Source organism: Rhopilema esculentum, chromosome 5 (genome assembly GCF_057945365.1).
Source record: "Rhopilema esculentum isolate cy_ngs chromosome 5, ASM5794536v1, whole genome shotgun sequence".
NCBI classification, from domain to species: domain Eukaryota; kingdom Metazoa; phylum Cnidaria; class Scyphozoa; order Rhizostomeae; family Rhizostomatidae; genus Rhopilema; species Rhopilema esculentum.
Genome location: NC_142819.1, coordinates 10,933,260 through 10,956,505, shown reverse-complemented (window position 1 = coordinate 10,956,505; position 23,246 = coordinate 10,933,260). Strand labels below are relative to the sequence as shown.

Below are 23,246 nucleotides of genomic sequence, written 5' to 3'. Positions count from 1 at the left end.
CTGTAAAATTGGTTTAATTGAAATAAACCGTGGAAAACAAAACAAAGAGAAAAAAGACATACAAATGACGATGTTTTTGATAAAAATAACCCTTTGAAACACAAGGACAGATAACATGAATCTTTAACCATAAATAAAAAACCAACTTTATAATCTTGCATAATAAACTTGAAAATAGGTCTATGTATAAAGTCTTCTCCTCTAATCTGATCCACGTCTAAACAATCTGCTAAGTCGACTTCGTTTTGGCTTTTCAGACCTCTTCTCCACGATTTGATGCAAAGCTGATATGATATTTTCAGCTTCCAGATTTTTCTTAACCTCATCCTCAAGACACTTCTCCAGTCTCTGCTTCTCGGCAAAATATTCTTCCAATTTTCTTTCGTACACCAAGCGAATCTTCATTTCACCATCGAGGTCCTTGACAGTTTCATTGTTCTTCTCTCTTAGAACAACGAGATCTCCTGTAACCGTTCGCAAATCTTTATCGAATTGCTCTTGAAGTTTTGTCTTCTCGGTTTCAACTTTACTAAGTTTTCTTTCAACATCTTTACATTTCTCTGATTCTTGCTGGAGCCTTCTCTGAATCAGTTCTTTTCCTATCAATGCCATTTTGAACTTTCTTTCAATATCTTCATGAAGCTGTCTCTCCATATTCAACTCATCTAAAACAAAACACCGCTCTAATCTGAAGGCATCGATTTCTTTTCTGTGCTCTTTCAAAGCTGATCTGAAGATATTCAACTTCTTTGCCTGCTCTTTATATTCTTCCAAATCATGCTGCATACGAATATTGGGTAGCATCTCTTCTTTGTATGCCTTTTCAAATTCGTCTCTTTCTCTGATGATATGTTCATTGTCTGCCTGAAGAAGATCAGCCTTTAATTCCAATTCCAGATTCTTCCCTGCCAGTGCATCCATGCATCTTCTAATTCCAGCAGATTTTGCCTTATATGCTTTCAGATTAGCATTGATCATTTTATATTTCTGGCGAAATCTCTTTCTTCGTGCCAGTTCTGCTGCTCTAGCATTTCCTCTTTGCATGGATGATTCGCCTTTTTCTTTTCCCTCGTTGCTTTTGATAATCTTATACAGCTTACCACAACAGTTGCTCCAAGCTTCCAACTGGCTTTGTGCATCAATTTCATTTTTGACTGCTTGTTGAAATTTGTTCTGCAATTCTATGTTCTTTTCTTCAGATTCTTTGAAATCTTCCAAAGTGAACTTGCCTTCAAATTCCAAAAACTCGACAAGGCTCTTTAACTCCTTTGTTTCTTCATCAAGATGCTTCTTTTCGTCGATGAGATCCACAATTTTGATTTCAATATGATCGAGAACTTTCTGCAATCCGTTTCCATCATCAATTTTGAAATGGCTCCCAATTTTGGACAGAAAGCCTTTCAACAACTGAAGTTCTGCAACTTGATCAAAATATTGCTGAATATTTGTCATTCTTCCTGGCAATATCTTTCCAACTACCATATATTCCTCTGGCTGCTGTTGCATTCTTGCATTGTCGTCATTTTCTTTCAAGGAAAGCTTTCCAGCACTCGTATCATCGTCTCCTTCACTTTCATCATCAACAACGATAAATTCACCATCAGAATCCTTCTCCATTCCTTCTTGAATGCTCTGTATTTCCAACCCTTCACCATCTGAAGCAAGTTCCTCTTTCATGTCTTTTCTTTCACCTTCTTTCAGATCTTGACTCTCACTCTCAAGGCTTTTGATACGCTCCTCCAAAACCATGACTTCTTTTGCTTTTGCCTCCATACCTTGAGCAAGAACCAAGCATTCATTTGCAAGTTCCTCATTTTCAACTGACAAGAGCTTTGTTTCTTCTTTCAACTTTATGTTCTCGTCCTCAAGATCTTTGATAAACGGACAACTTTCCTAATAAGAGAAACATTTGTAAATTATTAGTATGAATTGGAATCATGGATTGGATATATTGTTATCTCAACAGTTACAAAAGAGAAAAAGTATGTTTTTATCGAGTGCTGTCTGTCATGAAGAAATTCACCACGTTACTTTGGACACATTGTGTCATGTTAGTAGTATTTAATTTTTATTCCAATTGGCAAAGTTAGTGTGATTTAGTTTTGATCATTAAATCGATAAATAAAAATATAGATTAAGCTTAATCAGTTTTGATAACTGAATTCTAGAAGATATTGAAGGCTCAAAACCCTTAAATAAAAATGTCATGCTAAATTAACTAAACTTGCAGTATTAATGCAACAAAGTATTATTTTAATCTCAACGACTTACTTGCAACTCTTGAAAAGAAATTTCGAATCGATTCTTCTTTAACTGATGCATCCTCTCTTTAAGCATTGTCAATTCTTGTTCCTTATCTTCTAGGCAACATTCCAGCATCGAGCACTCCTTTGCAAGCTGTTGCTTCTCACCGAATAACAGGTTCAGTCTCTCTCTCATCACACCATTTTCTTCGATGAGGTTCTTGGCCCAGTTCGTTTGTGGTGGTTCATTTGTCTTCTTCAAGCTCTCAAGTTGACTTGCATCTACAAAGAAAACATAATTAGAAGCCATAAAACGAATGTTCAATCAAACAACTTGGAAAAACATCTAGACTTTTTTCATTAAAATATTTTCCACTCATTTGACGGTTATTCTTGAGTGCAATCAATAAAGCAAAGTGAGTTTTCAATCAAGTGCATTCTTTTCTTCTATTCAATAAATTTCTGATCAACTCAACAGTATACTATTCCATCTACGAAATAAGTCTTTGTATAAAACTTACATTTCTCGACCACATCTTCAAGATGCTCCAATCTTTCTTTAAGCTCTTCGATTTCCTTGTCTTTGCACTGAAGCTTTCGCTGTTGCAACTCTGTTTTGCGTACCAGTGCATCCGTATTTATCAAGGTAAGGCCACTGTCTGCCCCTAATAAGCTCAGAAAACTACTGCTTTCCAGTTTTTCCTCCATTGTCACAACCTTCACTTGCAATAATAAGCTCCGACTAACTCTAAATCAGCCAAACTAGTTATGGTGATGAAGACTCGTTGCTCCGCCAATTTATATGTTATTAATTGTTTGTGACGTCAGATCAATGTGACGTTCGGAGACTGGAAATTAGTAAATGAAGTTTCGAGGTTGAACTATAATCTAAATCAATTTTCCGACTATCAATATCTTTTGGAGATTTATTTCTACTAAAACTGGGACTGTTCTCTAGCTCTTATACTTCTAACTTCAATTAATAGATTTTCGAAAAGCATATAAACCTTATTTTGTATACGGTTCTAAAATCTGGCCATTACTTAATTTTCAAAAACCATCTGTATCAGAACAACATAGTGGACGGATTAATGTCAGGTATGAATGTCATCGTTGTTCATTATATTTGTAACAGTTTAGTTCCATTGAATTTAGATTTTATTTGCCTCAAGCTTTACATTAACTACAAAATAGTTTATCGTGAGAAAATTTCAAACAAATGTTTTGAAGAAATTTTCTTCGACAAAATTCAGAATGAGACGAAATTTGGTCACAACGAAATTTTTTGCCTTTGAGATTTTTGAGAATTCGCATAGAAAAACTCTTACATGAGGTTAGGAATAAAATCAGTGTATCCTGTTTATCTTTTCAATGTCAACTACGTCCTTTTCCTCGTTTACAAAGTCTACATAATTAGCTTTACCGTCGGCATCATGATCATCATCATCATTGTCGGTTCTTGAACATTGTTCAATAAAAATAGTCCTTAGTTGCGTAGCGAGAGGGAGGCAAGAGGGGTGGGTGCCCCCCCACCCCCCAAAAAAGTTGCCAAAAATATATTGGGAAAGGGGCGTTTTGTGGCATTTTAAAGGGTGTGGACGCACTTCTGCCCAACTCCCCCCCCCCCAATCTTACTACCCTGGCTATCTGTTCAGACTGTCCATTGCCGCCGGTTTCAAAAGAAGATTCTACCTCTGTATTGTTTTCTCAACTTTACTATTTCTTTCATTCGTTCAAGGTATTTGCATTTTTCAAACCAAATTTTGAACTCAACAGGAAGCAAACTTTCCAGACCAACATTTCCTGTAGGGGATGATCTCATGCTTTCCGAATCTTATACTTATATTCACACTTATACTTTTAATTCTATTCCCTCTATTAACTGTCATACTATTTAGATATAGCGTAGAGACTGTTTGAATGCTCAACGCATCTCTGTTGGCCCCGCCTTTGCATAAACTGAGTAAATAACCGCTTTAGTTTGGTTTTTCTGACATGATGCCTGGAGTGTTGAGCCAAATTCTGAACGGGTGATCACGCCCCTAAGTCTCCATGAAGTCGGTAGCTATGAGATTGAGTATAAAGCAACCTGTATGGTTTTTTCTATGAAGATTTTGGCAATATGTCGCAAATCCATGACGAAATTTTGTCACGACGAAATTCTGAAAAGATGTCCCAAATTTTTTTCGACCAAGTTTATCCGCCGAAAATTTATCTGACGAAAATTTTTATTGTTAATGTATGTTCGGAAACAAACCATCTTGGAAAATTTTTCAACCAGGGGTGCAATCAGGCTGTGTTTTTCCTGGGATCAACTTCAAAAATCTCACAAGAATAGTGTATAAAGATTCCTTTGCAGCAAAGCACTAAAATTATGCGGCGTTTTTTCAAAGATTGCTTTTTTAGATAAGCAGATAGATATGGCTCTTGAAAATTCACGGAATAAAGCCCAGGACTAATGGAGGGTGAAAAAGGGTCCCATTTGATTTTACATACCATCTAGCACTCAATGGGTTAGAGAAAGTGGCAGGGAGACTCCGAACTATGTTGTGCCATCCGGAAGAGTATGAGAGATTTTCCTGGGCCATCTGTAACTGCATGACCTATACAAAGAAATAGTCTTGTTATGGTAAAGCTCATTTTTTGCGATGATTAGTGATAGTTTTAATTCTAAGGTATCCAAGGTGCCTTGAAATCTCCAGTCCCAAGAAGGTGTATGTTCGTCACTATATATAACACTTTTTGAATAGAAGGATTGCAATACTTTTGAATGAATAGAAGGGCTCTCCTTGTACTCTATACAATGCAACAGCAATGAAATATTTTGTAATGGCCAGTTTAACCTGACTTTCAAATCGCAAGGAAATGCTACCAATCCATAGTAGTTTCAGATAAACTGGCCACTTTAGTGGACCAGACTGTTATGTGAAGCAACATAAATGGCGTCACGTTTCGGTCAATTAGCAGAGTCAGGTTTTCGTTTTTTCCAATAGCTTTAGTTTTAATAAAGATAAAATTGAAAAGCATTTTTGTGTAGACAGAAGGACTTCGTTTACACCCTTGGACTCTTGGACTCCATCTTCTATAGGCAAGCAGCAGGTATTGGGCACCTTCAGCGGTCATGTGCTCGCATTGCTGATGGACCTATCGATTTATAACTGGGTACATGAGCTCCTTGCTTGCTTAGAATTGTCGACCTTTATCTTTACGGTCAAAACTGTAAAGCTTTACAAATGTTTGACAAAAAACTTCATAAGCCTTAAAACTCTATGTGTACTATTTAAGACCAGGAACATCTAATTGTATGTTTACAATACACATAACAGATATTTTTACTTCAAAAATTAACTTGTCATTTGCTGAACCCCCCCCCCCTTTTTTTTGATGCCCCCCGAAAGAAGCTTTTGACGATGTAAATCAGGACATTCTGTGCAGAAATGATTTTAGCATACGACATCAAGAACTGGCCTCGTTTAGATCCTATCTAGAGGACCGACTAGAGAGATATTAACAGGGGTGTACCCCAGGGCTCACACCTTGGCCCTCTTCCATTTTCGGTTTACATCAGTGATCTCCAACTAGATACTGAAAACTAGATACAAAGAAAAAGTTTCAATGTACGCTGATGACACTAGTCTTTGCTATCAATCATCTGATATCACTCGATAGAATGCAGGGGTGGATCCTTAACAAATTTTAAGTGGAAGCAGTTGAAAGTGGGGGGGGGGGGGGCGCTGAAAATTTTCATAAATTGATGACGAGAGTACGCTGTATACAACATACTCCGACCCTAACTATTGACAGAAGGACCTTATTCACGTTCTATGAAAATATTATGATACAATTATATCAAAGCAATGATATTAAGTCTGAGCATGACTGAGGTCTCTGACTTGAGTTTTCCTCTTTTCGGTAAATTTGCTGGCTAAACACTAATCCTTTTTTTTCTTAGCGTGGCTCTCTAAAACTTTGTGTTTTGTTATAAAAATGTTCCTGTAAACAAACTTGTATATATACGAGGCTTTCTATCTGCTTTGCTTTGCTCCAGAGGCGGACTGGAAAGCTCTTACTTCAGGGGAAATTCAACTTCAAGGACCATGCATGTCCCTGTCCCGAAAATCTTCGCCACAAGTTCACTGAAAGATCCATGATTTCAGAGTATAGGATAACCATCCAGAATCCCAATCCTAGCGACCCAGGGCTTTGTCAATTCGTGTTAATCAATCAATCTTCGTGCATCCTTGTACTTTAAAATCATGAATGAGTACCTTGTGCCGCCGAAATACCGTCGTAACCTTGCCCGATTTAGAAGGTTTAACCCAACCCATTCTGCTTATCTACCCCAAAATCACCTTCTTAATGTTTTCTCCGGAAACCTTTATCTCTTCTATTGCCCTCTCACGCTGGGCCTCAGAAAAATCTTAACTTAATTCACACTCATAAAATGGGACACAAAATTTTCAAAAAGGACCTACTTCAACTAGCTGAAGGGGGGCAACTGCCCCCTTGTCTATATCTATAAATAGTTCATTTTTCAGAAATAATTCAAGATGTCCGAACATTGAATTCAATTACTCGAGGCTATACTTATTGTTCTACAGTGTTAAATTAAACTTCAATCCTGACTGATCCTCTAACCTTTTTTGTCCATATTAACTTGACATTGGCTCCATTTTGTCCTTCTCGTCATCATCAAGACTTTCAAACACTTTTCGTCGTAGTTTCATTGCATGATACACAATTTATGTAAGTGAATTACTTTTAAGAAATCATTAGGGTAAAAGTTGCAGATTTTTTCTTTAAAATTAACCTTCCACGCATATGGGTTGAATACAAGCGTTTTACCTTATCATTTTTTGATTTCGGTACAGCAAAGTAACTGGGTGCTAAATCTTTATCTAACTTCTTTTTCACCTCAAGAGAGTGGCTAAGACGACACTCTGTTTATGATTAAAAGGACAACTCAAGTCAATTTAGGTGTACCCATATTGAAATGCTTCAGGCGACTAGGTATTTCATTTTTCAATTTATTCCCATAATAGTTCTCAAACCTTAAATTTAATCAGCGACGGGATTTCAAAATGATGAGAATTATTTCGTTTCTTTTTCGAAAATCTATCGTTAGCGGTAAGTACACAATTTATACGCTATGCAAGTTCTTTAGACAATTTTAAAACCAAATGTACTGAATATGCAGACACAAAAGCAAAACAGACAATGAATTCAATAGAACGCCATTTTCAAACGAATAAACAGATTACAAGAACAAAATAAGAAATAACTGTAAAGAGTTGCATAATAAACCTAGCTAATGTTTTATATAATAAGTCTTCTCCTCTAATTTGATCCACATCTAAAAAATCTGCTAAGCCGACTTCGTTTTGGTTTCTCCGACCTCTTCTCCACAATTTGATGCAAAGCTGATATGATATTTTCAGCTTCCAGATTTCTCTTAACCTCATCCTCAAAACACTTCTCCAGTCTCTGCTTCTCAGCAAAATATTCTTCCAATTTTCTTTCGTACACCAAGCGAATCTTCATTTCACCATCGAGGTCCTTGACAGTTTCATTGTTCTTCTCTCTTAGAACAACGAGATCTCCTGTAACCGTTCGCAAATCTTTATCAAATTGCTCTTGAAGTTTTGTCTTCTCGGTTTCAACTTCACTAAATTTTCTTTCAACATCTTTACATTTCTCTGATCCTTGTTGAAGCCTTCTCTGGATCAGTTCTTTTCCTATCAATACCATTTGAAACTTTCTTTCAAAATCTTCATGAAGCTGTCTCTCCATATTCAACTCATCTAAAACAAAACACCGCTCTAATCTGAAGGCATCGATTTCTTTTCTGTGCTCTTTCAAAGCTGATCTGAAGATATTCAACTTCTTTGTCTGCTCTTTATATTCTTCCAAATCATGCTGCATACGAATATTGGCTAGCATCTCTTCTTTGTATGCCTTTTCAAATTCGTCTCTTTCTCTGATGATGTGTTCATTGTCTGCCTGAAGAAGATCAGCCTTCAATTCCATTTCCAGATTCTTCCCTGCCAGGGCATCCATGCATCTTCTAATTCCAGCAGATTTTGCCTTATATGCTTTCAGATAAGCATTTATCATTTGATATTTCTGGCGAAATCTCTTTCTTCGTGCTAGTTCTGCTGCTCTAGCATTTCCTCTTTGCATGGATGATTCACCTTTTTCTTTTCCCTCTTTGCTTTTGATAATCTTGTACAGCTTACCACAACAGTTGCTCCAAGCTTCCAACTGGCTTTGTGCATCAATTTCATTTTTGACTGCTTGTTGAAGTTTGCTCTGCAATTCTACGTTCTTTGCTTCAGATTCTTTGAAATCTTCCAAAGTGAACTTGCGTTCAAATTCCAAAAACTCGACAAGGCTTCTTAACTCCTTTGTTTCTTCATCAAGATGCTTCTTTTCGTCGATGAGATCCACAATTTTGATTTCAACATGATCGAGAACTTTCTGCAATCCGTTTCCATTATCAATTTTGAAATGGCTCCCAATTTTGGACAGAAAGCCTTTCAACAACTGAAGTTCTGCAACTTGATCAAAATATTGCTGAATATTTGTCATTCTTCCTGGCAATATCTTTCCAACTGTCATATATTCCTCTGGCTGCTGTTGCATTCTCGCATTGTCGTCATTTTCTTTCAAGGAAAGCTTTCCAGCACTCGTATCATCGTCTCCTTCACTTTCATCATCAACAACGATAAAATCACCATCAGAATCTATCTCCATTCCTTCTTGAATGCTCTGTATTTCCAACCCTTCACCATCTGAAGCAAGTTCCTCTTTCATGTCTTTTCTTTCACCTTCTTTCAGATCTTGACCCTCACTTTCAAGGCTTTTGATACGCTCTTCTAGAATCATGACTTCTTTTGTTTTTGCCTCCATACTTTGAGCAAGAACCAAGCATTCATTTGAAAGTTCTTCATTTTCAACTGACAAGAGCGTTATCTCTTCTTTCAACTCTACATACTCTTCTTCATTCATGCCATCCTTTTTGCTCTCTTCCTGATCTTGACTCCCACTTTCAAGGCTTTTGATACGCTCTTCCAAAACCATGACTTCTTTTGCTTTTGCCTCCATACCTTGAGCAAGAACGAAGCATTCATTTGCAAGTTCCTCATTTTCAACTGACAAGAGCTTTGTTTCTTCTTTCAACCTTATGTTCTCGTCCTCAAGATCTTTGATAAACGGACAACTTTCCTAATAAGAGAAACATTTTTAAATTATTAGTATGAATTGGAATCATGGATTGGATATATTGTTGTCTCAACATCTACAAAAGGGGGAAAGATTTTTTTCTTCGAGTGCTGTCTGTCATAAAGAAATTCACCACGTTACTTTGGACACATTGTGTCATGTTAGTTATTTAATTTTTATTCCAATTGGCAAAGTTAGTGTTATTTAGTTTTGATCATTAAATCGATAAATATAATATAGATTAAGCTTAAACAGCTTTGATAACTGAATTCTAGAAGATATTGAAGGCTCAAAACCTTTAGATAAAGATGTCATGTTAAAATAACTAGAATTACGATTTAATTCAGCAAATTATCCTTTTAATCTCAAAGACTCACTTGCAACTCTTGAAAAAAAATTTCGAATCGATTCTTCTTTAACTGATGCATCCTCTCTTTAAGCATTGCCAATTCTTGTTCCTTATCTTCTAGGCAACATTGCAGCATCGAGCACTCCTTTGCAAGCTGTTGCTTCTCACCGAATAACAGGTCCAGTCTCTCTCTCATCGCACCATTTTCTTCGATGAGGTTCTTGGTCCAGTTCGTTTGTGGTGGTTCATTTGTCTTCTTCAAGCTCTCAAGTTGACTTGCATCTTCAAAGAAAACAAAAAAAGAAACCATAAAACGAATGCTCAATGAAACATCTTGGAAAAACCTTTAGACTTTTTTCATTAAAATATTTTCCACTCATTTGACGGTTATTCTTGAGTGCAATCAATAAAGCAAAGTGAGTTTTCAATCGAGTGCATTCTTTTCTTCTATTCAAACTTACATTTCTCGACCACATCTTCAAGATGCTCTAATCTTTCTTTAAGCTCTTCGATTTCCTTGTCTTTGCACTGAAGCTTTCGCTGTTGCAACTCTGTTTTGCGTACCAGTGCATCCGTATTTATCAAGGTAAGACCACTGTCTGCCCCTAATAAGCTCAGAAAACTACTGCTTTCTAGTTTTTCCTCCATTGTGACAACTTTCACTCGCAATAATCAGCTCCGACTAACTCTAAATCAGCCAAACTAGTTATGGTGATGAAGACTCGTTGCTCCGCCAATTTATATGTTATTAATTGTTTGTGACGTCAGATCAATGTGACGTTCGGAGACTGGAAATTAGTAAATGAAGTTTCGAGGTTGAACTATAATCTAAATCAATTTTCCGACTATCAATATCTTTTGGAGATTTATTTCTACTAAAACTGGGACCGTTCTCTAGCTCTTATACTTCTAACTTCAATTAATAGATTTTCGAAAAGCATATAAACCTTATTTTGTATACGGTTCTAAAATCTGGCCATTACTTAATTTTCAAAAACCATCTGTATCAGAACAACATAGTGGACGGATTAATGTCAGGTATGAATGTCATCGTTGTTCATTATATTTGTAACACTTTAGTTCCATTGAATTTAGATTTTATTTGCCTCAAGCTTTACATTAACTACAAAATAGTTTATCGTGAGAAAATTTCAAACAAATGTTTTGAAGAAATTTTCTTCGACAAAATTCAGAATGAGACGAAATTTGGTCACAACGAAATTTTTTGCCTTTGAGATTTTTGAGAATTCGCATAGAAAAACTCTTATATGAGGTTAGGAATAAAATCAGTGTATCCTGTTTATCTTTTCAATGTCAACTACGTCCTTTTCCTCGTTTACAAAGTCTACATAATTAGCTTTACCGTCGGCATCATGATCATCATTATCATTGTCGGTTCTTGAACATTGTTCAATAAAAATAGTCCTTAGTTGCGTAGGTGCCCCCCCCACCCCCAAAAAAGTTGCCAAAAAGACATTAGGAAAGGGGCGTTTTGTGGCATTTTAAAGGGTGTGGACGCACTTCTGCCCAACCCCCCAACCTTACTACCCTGGCTATCTGTTCAGACTGTCTATTGCCGCCGGTTCCAAAAGAAGATTCTACCTCTGTATTGCCTCTCAACTTTTTCTTTCATTCGTTCAAGGTATTTGCATTTTTCAAACCAAATTTTGAACTCAACAGGAAGCAAACTTTCCAGACCAACATTTCCTGTTGGAGATGGTCTTATGCTTCCCGAATCTTATACTTATATTCACACTTTTACTTTTAATTATATTCCCTCTATAAACTGTCATACCATTTAGATATAGAGAAGAGACTCTTGGAATGCTAAAAGCATCTCTGTTGGCCCCGCCTTTGCATAAACTGAGTAAATAACCGCTTTAGTTTGGTTTCTCTGACATGCTGCCTGGAGTGTTGAGCCAAATTCTGAACGGGTGATCACGCCCCTAAGTCTCCATGAAGTCGGTAGCTATGAGATTGAGTATAAAGCAGCCTGTATGGTTTTTCTATGAAGATTTTGGCAATATGTCGCAAATCCATGAAGAAATTTTGTCACGACGAAATTCTCAAAAGATGTCCCAAATTTTTTTCGACCAAGTTTATCCGCATGAACTTTTACCCACACAAAGAAATAGTCTTGTTATGGTAAAGCTCATTTTCAAGTATGCGATGATTAGTGATAGTTTTAATTCTAAGGTATCCAAGGTGCCTTGGAATCTCCAGTCCCAAGAAGGTGTATCTTCGTCACTATATATAACACTTTTTGAATAGAAGGATTGCAATACTTTTGAATGAATAGAAGGGCTCTCCTTGTACTCTATATAATGCAACAGCAATGAAATATTTTGTAATGGCCTGTTTTACCTGACTTTCAAATCGCAAGGAAATGCTACCAATCCATAGTAGTTTCAGATAAACTGGCCACTTTAGTGGACCAGACTGTTATGTGAAGCAACATAAATGGCGTCACGTTTCGGTCAATTAGCAGAGTCAGGTTTTCGTTTTTTCCAATAGCTTTAGTTTTAATAAAGATAAAATTGAAAAGCATTTTTGTGTAGACAGAAGGACTTCGTTTACACCCTTGGACTCTTGGACTCCATCTTCTATAGGCAAGCAGCAGGTATTGGGCACCTTCAGCGGTCATGTGCTCGCATTGCTGATGGACCTATCGATTTATAACTGGGTACATGAGCTCCTTGCTTGCTTAGAATTGTCGACCTTTATCTTTACGGTCAAAACTGTAAAGCTTTACAAATGTTTGACAAAAAACTTCATAAGCCTTAAAACTCTATGTGTACTATTTAAGACCAGGAACATCTAATTGTATGTTTACAATACACATAACAGATATTTTTACTTCAAAAATTAACTTGTCATTTGCTGAACCCCCCCCCCTTTTTTTTGATGCCCCCCGAAAGAAGCTTTTGACGATGTAAATCAGGACATTCTGTGCAGAAATGATTTTAGCATACGACATCAAGAACTGGCCTCGTTTAGATCCTATCTAGAGGACCGACTAGAGAGATATTAACAGGGGTGTACCCCAGGGCTCACACCTTGGCCCTCTTCCATTTTCGGTTTACATCAGTGATCTCCAACTAGATACTGAAAACTAGATACAAAGAAAAAGTTTCAATGTACGCTGATGACACTAGTCTTTGCTATCAATCATCTGATATCACTCGATAGAATGCAGGGGTGGATCCTTAACAAATTTTAAGTGGAAGCAGTTGAAAGTGGGGGGGGGGGGGGCGCTGAAAATTTTCATAAATTGATGACGAGAGTACGCTGTATACAACATACTCCGACCCTAACTATTGACAGAAGGACCTTATTCACGTTCTATGAAAATATTATGATACAATTATATCAAAGCAATGATATTAAGTCTGAGCATGACTGAGGTCTCTGACTTGAGTTTTCCTCTTTTCGGTAAATTTGCTGGCTAAACACTAATCCTTTTTTTTCTTAGCGTGGCTCTCTAAAACTTTGTGTTTTGTTATAAAAATGTTCCTGTAAACAAACTTGTATATATACGAGGCTTTCTATCTGCTTTGCTTTGCTCCAGAGGCGGACTGGAAAGCTCTTACTTCAGGGGAAATTCAACTTCAAGGACCATGCATGTCCCTGTCCCGAAAATCTTCGCCACAAGTTCACTGAAAGATCCATGATTTCAGAGTATAGGATAACCATCCAGAATCCCAATCCTAGCGACCCAGGGCTTTGTCAATTCGTGTTAATCAATCAATCTTCGTGCATCCTTGTACTTTAAAATCATGAATGAGTACCTTGTGCCGCCGAAATACCGTCGTAACCTTGCCCGATTTAGAAGGTTTAACCCAACCCATTCTGCTTATCTACCCCAAAATCACCTTCTTAATGTTTTCTCCGGAAACCTTTATCTCTTCTATTGCCCTCTCACGCTGGGCCTCAGAAAAATCTTAACTTAATTCACACTCATAAAATGGGACACAAAATTTTCAAAAAGGACCTACTTCAACTAGCTGAAGGGGGGCAACTGCCCCCTTGTCTATATCTATAAATAGTTCATTTTTCAGAAATAATTCAAGATGTCCGAACATTGAATTCAATTACTCGAGGCTATACTTATTGTTCTACAGTGTTAAATTAAACTTCAATCCTGACTGATCCTCTAACCTTTTTTGTCCATATTAACTTGACATTGGCTCCATTTTGTCCTTCTCGTCATCATCAAGACTTTCAAACACTTTTCGTCGTAGTTTCATTGCATGATACACAATTTATGTAAGTGAATTACTTTTAAGAAATCATTAGGGTAAAAGTTGCAGATTTTTTCTTTAAAATTAACCTTCCACGCATATGGGTTGAATACAAGCGTTTTACCTTATCATTTTTTGATTTCGGTACAGCAAAGTAACTGGGTGCTAAATCTTTATCTAACTTCTTTTTCACCTCAAGAGAGTGGCTAAGACGACACTCTGTTTATGATTAAAAGGACAACTCAAGTCAATTTAGGTGTACCCATATTGAAATGCTTCAGGCGACTAGGTATTTCATTTTTCAATTTATTCCCATAATAGTTCTCAAACCTTAAATTTAATCAGCGACGGGATTTCAAAATGATGAGAATTATTTCGTTTCTTTTTCGAAAATCTATCGTTAGCGGTAAGTACACAATTTATACGCTATGCAAGTTCTTTAGACAATTTTAAAACCAAATGTACTGAATATGCAGACACAAAAGCAAAACAGACAATGAATTCAATAGAACGCCATTTTCAAACGAATAAACAGATTACAAGAACAAAATAAGAAATAACTGTAAAGAGTTGCATAATAAACCTAGCTAATGTTTTATATAATAAGTCTTCTCCTCTAATTTGATCCACATCTAAAAAATCTGCTAAGCCGACTTCGTTTTGGTTTCTCCGACCTCTTCTCCACAATTTGATGCAAAGCTGATATGATATTTTCAGCTTCCAGATTTCTCTTAACCTCATCCTCAAAACACTTCTCCAGTCTCTGCTTCTCAGCAAAATATTCTTCCAATTTTCTTTCGTACACCAAGCGAATCTTCATTTCACCATCGAGGTCCTTGACAGTTTCATTGTTCTTCTCTCTTAGAACAACGAGATCTCCTGTAACCGTTCGCAAATCTTTATCAAATTGCTCTTGAAGTTTTGTCTTCTCGGTTTCAACTTCACTAAATTTTCTTTCAACATCTTTACATTTCTCTGATCCTTGTTGAAGCCTTCTCTGGATCAGTTCTTTTCCTATCAATACCATTTGAAACTTTCTTTCAAAATCTTCATGAAGCTGTCTCTCCATATTCAACTCATCTAAAACAAAACACCGCTCTAATCTGAAGGCATCGATTTCTTTTCTGTGCTCTTTCAAAGCTGATCTGAAGATATTCAACTTCTTTGTCTGCTCTTTATATTCTTCCAAATCATGCTGCATACGAATATTGGCTAGCATCTCTTCTTTGTATGCCTTTTCAAATTCGTCTCTTTCTCTGATGATGTGTTCATTGTCTGCCTGAAGAAGATCAGCCTTCAATTCCATTTCCAGATTCTTCCCTGCCAGGGCATCCATGCATCTTCTAATTCCAGCAGATTTTGCCTTATATGCTTTCAGATAAGCATTTATCATTTGATATTTCTGGCGAAATCTCTTTCTTCGTGCTAGTTCTGCTGCTCTAGCATTTCCTCTTTGCATGGATGATTCACCTTTTTCTTTTCCCTCTTTGCTTTTGATAATCTTGTACAGCTTACCACAACAGTTGCTCCAAGCTTCCAACTGGCTTTGTGCATCAATTTCATTTTTGACTGCTTGTTGAAGTTTGCTCTGCAATTCTACGTTCTTTGCTTCAGATTCTTTGAAATCTTCCAAAGTGAACTTGCGTTCAAATTCCAAAAACTCGACAAGGCTTCTTAACTCCTTTGTTTCTTCATCAAGATGCTTCTTTTCGTCGATGAGATCCACAATTTTGATTTCAACATGATCGAGAACTTTCTGCAATCCGTTTCCATTATCAATTTTGAAATGGCTCCCAATTTTGGACAGAAAGCCTTTCAACAACTGAAGTTCTGCAACTTGATCAAAATATTGCTGAATATTTGTCATTCTTCCTGGCAATATCTTTCCAACTGTCATATATTCCTCTGGCTGCTGTTGCATTCTCGCATTGTCGTCATTTTCTTTCAAGGAAAGCTTTCCAGCACTCGTATCATCGTCTCCTTCACTTTCATCATCAACAACGATAAAATCACCATCAGAATCTATCTCCATTCCTTCTTGAATGCTCTGTATTTCCAACCCTTCACCATCTGAAGCAAGTTCCTCTTTCATGTCTTTTCTTTCACCTTCTTTCAGATCTTGACCCTCACTTTCAAGGCTTTTGATACGCTCTTCTAGAATCATGACTTCTTTTGTTTTTGCCTCCATACTTTGAGCAAGAACCAAGCATTCATTTGAAAGTTCTTCATTTTCAACTGACAAGAGCGTTATCTCTTCTTTCAACTCTACATACTCTTCTTCATTCATGCCATCCTTTTTGCTCTCTTCCTGATCTTGACTCCCACTTTCAAGGCTTTTGATACGCTCTTCCAAAACCATGACTTCTTTTGCTTTTGCCTCCATACCTTGAGCAAGAACGAAGCATTCATTTGCAAGTTCCTCATTTTCAACTGACAAGAGCTTTGTTTCTTCTTTCAACCTTATGTTCTCGTCCTCAAGATCTTTGATAAACGGACAACTTTCCTAATAAGAGAAACATTTTTAAATTATTAGTATGAATTGGAATCATGGATTGGATATATTGTTGTCTCAACATCTACAAAAGGGGGAAAGATTTTTTTCTTCGAGTGCTGTCTGTCATAAAGAAATTCACCACGTTACTTTGGACACATTGTGTCATGTTAGTTATTTAATTTTTATTCCAATTGGCAAAGTTAGTGTTATTTAGTTTTGATCATTAAATCGATAAATATAATATAGATTAAGCTTAAACAGCTTTGATAACTGAATTCTAGAAGATATTGAAGGCTCAAAACCTTTAGATAAAGATGTCATGTTAAAATAACTAGAATTACGATTTAATTCAGCAAATTATCCTTTTAATCTCAAAGACTCACTTGCAACTCTTGAAAAAAAATTTCGAATCGATTCTTCTTTAACTGATGCATCCTCTCTTTAAGCATTGCCAATTCTTGTTCCTTATCTTCTAGGCAACATTGCAGCATCGAGCACTCCTTTGCAAGCTGTTGCTTCTCACCGAATAACAGGTCCAGTCTCTCTCTCATCGCACCATTTTCTTCGATGAGGTTCTTGGTCCAGTTCGTTTGTGGTGGTTCATTTGTCTTCTTCAAGCTCTCAAGTTGACTTGCATCTTCAAAGAAAACAAAAAAAGAAACCATAAAACGAATGCTCAATGAAACATCTTGGAAAAACCTTTAGACTTTTTTCATTAAAATATTTTCCACTCATTTGACGGTTATTCTTGAGTGCAATCAATAAAGCAAAGTGAGTTTTCAATCGAGTGCATTCTTTTCTTCTATTCAAACTTACATTTCTCGACCACATCTTCAAGATGCTCTAATCTTTCTTTAAGCTCTTCGATTTCCTTGTCTTTGCACTGAAGCTTTCGCTGTTGCAACTCTGTTTTGCGTACCAGTGCATCCGTATTTATCAAGGTAAGACCACTGTCTGCCCCTAATAAGCTCAGAAAACTACTGCTTTCTAGTTTTTCCTCCATTGTGACAACTTTCACTCGCAATAATCAGCTCCGACTAACTCTAAATCAGCCAAACTAGTTATGGTGATGAAGACTCGTTGCTCCGCCAATTTATATGTTATTAATTGTTTGTGACGTCAGATCAATGTGACGTTCGGAGACTGGAAATTAGTAAATGAAGTTTCGAGGTTGAACTATAATCTAAATCAATTTTCCGACTATCAATATCTTTTGGAGATTTATTTCTACTAAAACTGGGACCGTTCTCTAGCTCTTATACTTCTAACTTCAATTAATAGATTTTCGAAAAGCATATAAACCTTATTTTGTATACGGTTCTAAAATCTGGCCATTACTTAATTTTCAAAAACCATCTGTATCAGAACAACATAGTGGACGGATTAATGTCAGGTATGAATGTCATCGTTGTTCATTATATTTGTAACACTTTAGTTCCATTGAATTTAGATTTTATTTGCCTCAAGCTTTACATTAACTACAAAATAGTTTATCGTGAGAAAATTTCAAACAAATGTTTTGAAGAAATTTTCTTCGACAAAATTCAGAATGAGACGAAATTTGGTCACAACGAAATTTTTTGCCTTTGAGATTTTTGAGAATTCGCATAGAAAAACTCTTATATGAGGTTAGGAATAAAATCAGTGTATCCTGTTTATCTTTTCAATGTCAACTACGTCCTTTTCCTCGTTTACAAAGTCTACATAATTAGCTTTACCGTCGGCATCATGATCATCATTATCATTGTCGGTTCTTGAACATTGTTCAATAAAAATAGTCCTTAGTTGCGTAGGTGCCCCCCCCACCCCCAAAAAAGTTGCCAAAAAGACATTAGGAAAGGGGCGTTTTGTGGCATTTTAAAGGGTGTGGACGCACTTCTGCCCAACCCCCCAACCTTACTACCCTGGCTATCTGTTCAGACTGTCTATTGCCGCCGGTTCCAAAAGAAGATTCTACCTCTGTATTGCCTCTCAACTTTTTCTTTCATTCGTTCAAGGTATTTGCATTTTTCAAACCAAATTTTGAACTCAACAGGAAGCAAACTTTCCAGACCAACATTTCCTGTTGGAGATGGTCTTATGCTTCCCGAATCTTATACTTATATTCACACTTTTACTTTTAATTATATTCCCTCTATAAACTGTCATACCATTTAGATATAGAGAAGAGACTCTTGGAATGCTAAAAGCATCTCTGTTGGCCCCGCCTTTGCATAAACTGAGTAAATAACCGCTTTAGTTTGGTTTCTCTGACATGCTGCCTGGAGTGTTGAGCCAAATTCTGAACGGGTGATCACGCCCCTAAGTCTCCATGAAGTCGGTAGCTATGAGATTGAGTATAAAGCAGCCTGTATGGTTTTTCTATGAAGATTTTGGCAATATGTCGCAAATCCATGAAGAAATTTTGTCACGACGAAATTCTCAAAAGATGTCCCAAATTTTTTTCGACCAAGTTTATCCGCATGAACTTTTACCCACACAAAGAAATAGTCTTGTTATGGTAAAGCTCATTTTCAAGTATGCGATGATTAGTGATAGTTTTAATTCTAAGGTATCCAAGGTGCCTTGGAATCTCCAGTCCCAAGAAGGTGTATCTTCGTCACTATATATAACACTTTTTGAATAGAAGGATTGCAATACTTTTGAATGAATAGAAGGGCTCTCCTTGTACTCTATATAATGCAACAGCAATGAAATATTTTGTAATGGCCTGTTTTACCTGACTTTCAAATCGCAAGGAAATGCTACCAATCCATAGTAGTTTCAGATAAACTGGCCACTTTAGTGGACCAGACTGTTATGTGAAGCAACATAAATGGCGTCACGTTTCGGTCAATTAGCAGAGTCAGGTTTTCGTTTTTTCCAATAGCTTTAGTTTTGATAAAGATAAAATTCAAAAGCATTTTTGTGTAGACAGAAGGACTTCGTTTACACCCTTGGACTCTTGGACTCCATCTTCTATAGTGTTATCCCCTGTGGACAATAGTATTAAAATATGTGCATAAATCATATCTAGCCTCTATTCCAGTTAGCACGTGTTGTAAGTCAGTTTTTTGTATGTACGATTATGATGAAGATAAATATATTTTGAAATCATTTTACGTCTCAATATTTGGTTTATTACACTGGTGACAGGAGCGTTTTGACCCACATCATTTTACAATGTCATCCTTTAACATATTTTTTTCAAAACTTGAGAAGTTCACCGGCGACGGGGACATAAATTTGCACCAATGGCTTCGTAACTTCGACAGATGTTGTGTTATTGCCGAGAAATCTGACAACCTCGTGGTTGGCCAAATTCTAATGCTTTGTGTTGATGGCCGTGCTAAAGCCATCTTGGATCAATTTGAAGATGAGAAAGGCAGTCCCCAGAAATACAGCGAGCTTAAGGAACAACTCGCCGCAGTTTTTGATTCAGAAACCGATCGCGAAGCTCACATGACTGCATTCGAACGCTGCATTCAAAAGATCGATGAAAGTGAAGAAGAATTCATGACCCACCTTTTACAGTTATTCAGAGCCGCCAATCCAAAAGCCAAAACTGACATTATAAACCATGCGGTGAAACGCAAGTTTTTACAAGGGATTTTTGATACACTTCGCAGAAATATATTCATCTTTTGCACCAACCGTATGATGACAAAATTACCCATCAAGATTTGCTCAAGGCTTGCCGCGATGCATCAGTTCATCTTTCCTTACCATCTGCGACAATCAACGGTGCTATTGTCACTGAGCCTTCTGATGCTGTTTTAACTGCTGCAAATCCATCTGATACAACACTGGACGCCATTCTTGCCTTGTCCACCAAATTTGAGCAACAAAGTCAACTCACAATGCGGAAGCTTGATGAACAACAAGACCAAATCAATGCACTCAACCGTCAACTTCCGTTTAGGCCCTCACAGCAACTTCAACATCAGCATGGTGCCCCTGTTTTTTCTGCCCCGCAGAGCAACCGTAGGCAAACACGCAATGGTTTTCATCGCAATTTTGGCAGGGATTTTCAGCCTCGAAACGCAAGGCCAGACGGACGGCAACCTATTCAGTGCTATTTTTGCCACGGCTTAAATCATATCCAACGTGATTGCCTAGCTTACAAGCAGCAAGCTAATCTTCCTCAACAGTCGGGAAACTTTTGGGGCCCCCAGTAAAGGGTCATACTGGGAAAGCCGACAATGCTTCATTGACCCCCCAAAAAGAAGAATCACAATCTTTTCTACAGAGAGAACCTAATTCGCTTTGGCTAACAGGAACATTACATGGACAGCAAATTCCAATGATGCTTGATTCTGGTGCCACCGTATGCTATCTTGCCAAAAGATGTTTCACTGGCAGTCCTTACTTGCAAAACCTACCATTACAGGGTTATACTGGCCCAGGTTTGCTTGCTGCAAATGGACAAATAATGAAACCCTTTGGTGTAATTAAAGCCCCTCTTGTAGTAGGGCATCCTGCTGTATCTCACATTGTTGAATTTATGATTATTGATGCATTGCCTTATTCTTGCATTCTCGGTTTGAGTTTTCTAAATAAATTTACCAAATGGGGCATTGACAACTCCAAGAAACTCCTTCATCTAGATCAATCCATGGTATTGGTATCTTCTCAGCCTTCTTTTCAAGATAACATTGCTTTCATAACACCGAACAAGTACACAATACTACCCGGACAATCATTGACTATTAAGACAGTTGTTGATGGGCCCTCCCTTCATGCATTCCGCCCAGTTTCAGAACCAACTGCACTGATTGATGGACATGCACCCTTTGAAGAACGTCTGCATGTGAAGGTTGTTCCGTACTTACACAAGGTTTCTCATCAACACTCATATGTTCCCACCGTCCTTGTTAATACTTCTGCCGTCGCAAAGACCATCAAATAGGGCACCAAGGTTGCTCTAGGGACGTATGACTTTGAAGAATTCTCTGTTCTTCCTAAAGCCAAAATTAATCTTCTCTCTACTCAGGACACAGATATTTCTACTCAAACCTCCGATCCTATTACGATTCTCACTTCACAGTTGACCCACTTGTCTCCCTCGCAGTTTCAACAAGCCAAGAATTTACTGATGGAATTTTCTGATGTCTTCTCTTTATCAAACACCAAAATTGGCAAAACCAACGTGACAGAATTTGACTTTGATTTGGCTCATTCGACACCCATTTCAATGCCTTTACGCAGAGTGCCACTTCATCAACACTCATATTTTTACAGGAACTTTTACAACACTATAAAGCTCGTGGCCTATTTGAACATATTGATTCACCTTATCGTGCTGCTACAGTCCTTGTTGCCAAGAAGAATGTTTCAAATAGCTGTGATGTTACCGATCGTTTTCGACTTGTAGTTGACTATCGTTTTCTCAACCCTGCCATCAAAGATTCAGGTTGGCCTTCTCCATCCCTTCAACAATATCTTGACTCTGTTCGCGGCTCTCAATATGTCAGCTCAATCGACTTCAACAGTGGCTACCACCAAATTCCGTGTGCTGATAGAATCAAACCGATCATTGCCTTTTCTCCTGGTTACGGTTTTGGTCAATGGACCTGGAACGTTATGCCTCAAGGTATCAAACCGGCCTCTTCTTTGTTCCAACAAACCATGGAACAAACATTTTCTGATTTAAGCGACTGTATTCTACCACCCTTCTACGATGATGTGGTTATTAAAGGATTAGATTTCACAGATCATCTCTCCAATGTTCGCAGAATTTTAGCAAGAATTCGACAGTCTGGTCTCACTTTGAACGCCTTGAAATGCAAATTTTTCCAGACAAGTTTGCCGTATTTAGGCCATTTCATTGACAAGGGACACATTCGCCTTGACCCAGCTCGCATTCAGTCCATCACCGATTATCCAGTGCCATCCAATGCCAAATCCTTGAAGGAATTTTTAGGCATGGCACAATTTTGTGATCGATTTGTTCCCCACTTCTCTGTTGTTGCTGCTCCTCTACACGAACTTGCAAAACCGACTTCAACGTTTGTCTGGACACCTGAAGCTCAAGCAGCCTTTGAAGCACTAAAGCAGCTTCTCTCTTCCGCACCAGTTTTACGAGCTCCTACAAGTACAGACTCTTTCATCCTAGAGGTCGATGCATCAGACAGAGGTGAAGGTGCATGTCTTAAAGCCCATAACACAAGTGATGGCAAAACATACATCGTCGCCTACGCCAGCAGAAAGTTCAATGAAACTGAATCAAGGTGGAACATTGTAGAGAAAGAGGCGTATGCTATAATTTTTGCTACCGAAAAATTTCGTCACTACCTTCTTGGTAAACCCTTTCTCTTGCGTACTGATAATCGCGTAACTTCATTCCTGCAATCCAAACGCAACCCTAAGAGTAGAAAATTGCTGAATTGGGCTTTGCAACTTTCAGAGTTCAATTATAAAATAGAACACATTCCATCCAAGAACAACGCCATAAGCGACTGTCTCAGTCGCATGCACAGTGTCAACTCACTGGAAGAATTACAACCTAATATTACAGTGGCTGCAATCAGAGATTTCCAAACAAAAGATCAACACATCCAAGCAGCAATCAAGTACATGTCTTCTGATAAACGAAACTTTGATGTCTGCCGTCTAGGTTCCTTAAAACCATATCGCAATAAACTTTCTGTATCTGAGGATGGCATTTTGCAGTGGCACAACTGCACTGTAGTACCTGACGATTTCCATGGAACCGTCCT

The 23,246-nt window shown here is 37.6% G+C and overlaps 3 protein-coding genes across 3 annotated transcripts; all 3 read right to left on the bottom strand.

The window, feature by feature from the left end:
* Positions 1 to 201: 201 nt before the first annotated feature.
* On the bottom strand, positions 202 to 4,107 carry LOC135689872 (uncharacterized). Its single transcript, XM_089108619.1, has 2 exons — positions 2,272 to 4,107; positions 202 to 1,893 (listed from the first exon to the last, which is right to left on the bottom strand). The coding sequence occupies exons 1-2, from the start codon at positions 2,551 to 2,553 to the stop codon at positions 202 to 204; spliced, it is 1,974 nt and encodes a 657-aa protein (XP_088964745.1). The 5' UTR covers positions 2,554 to 4,107.
* A 1,581-nt stretch (positions 4,108 to 5,688) lies between these two features.
* LOC148960277 (uncharacterized) lies at positions 5,689 to 11,882 on the bottom strand. The gene is made up of 3 exons (XM_089116306.1): positions 10,275 to 11,882; positions 9,842 to 10,095; positions 5,689 to 9,467 (listed from the first exon to the last, which is right to left on the bottom strand). The coding sequence occupies exons 1-3, from the start codon at positions 10,459 to 10,461 to the stop codon at positions 7,581 to 7,583; spliced, it is 2,328 nt and encodes a 775-aa protein (XP_088972432.1). The 5' UTR covers positions 10,462 to 11,882; the 3' UTR covers positions 5,689 to 7,580.
* Positions 11,883 to 13,185: 1,303 nt separating this feature from the next.
* On the bottom strand, positions 13,186 to 21,211 carry LOC135689869 (uncharacterized). Its single transcript, XM_089116305.1, has 3 exons — positions 17,365 to 21,211; positions 16,932 to 17,185; positions 13,186 to 16,557 (listed from the first exon to the last, which is right to left on the bottom strand). The coding sequence occupies exons 1-3, from the start codon at positions 17,549 to 17,551 to the stop codon at positions 14,671 to 14,673; spliced, it is 2,328 nt and encodes a 775-aa protein (XP_088972431.1). The 5' UTR covers positions 17,552 to 21,211; the 3' UTR covers positions 13,186 to 14,670.
* Positions 21,212 to 23,246: the final 2,035 nt, after the last annotated feature.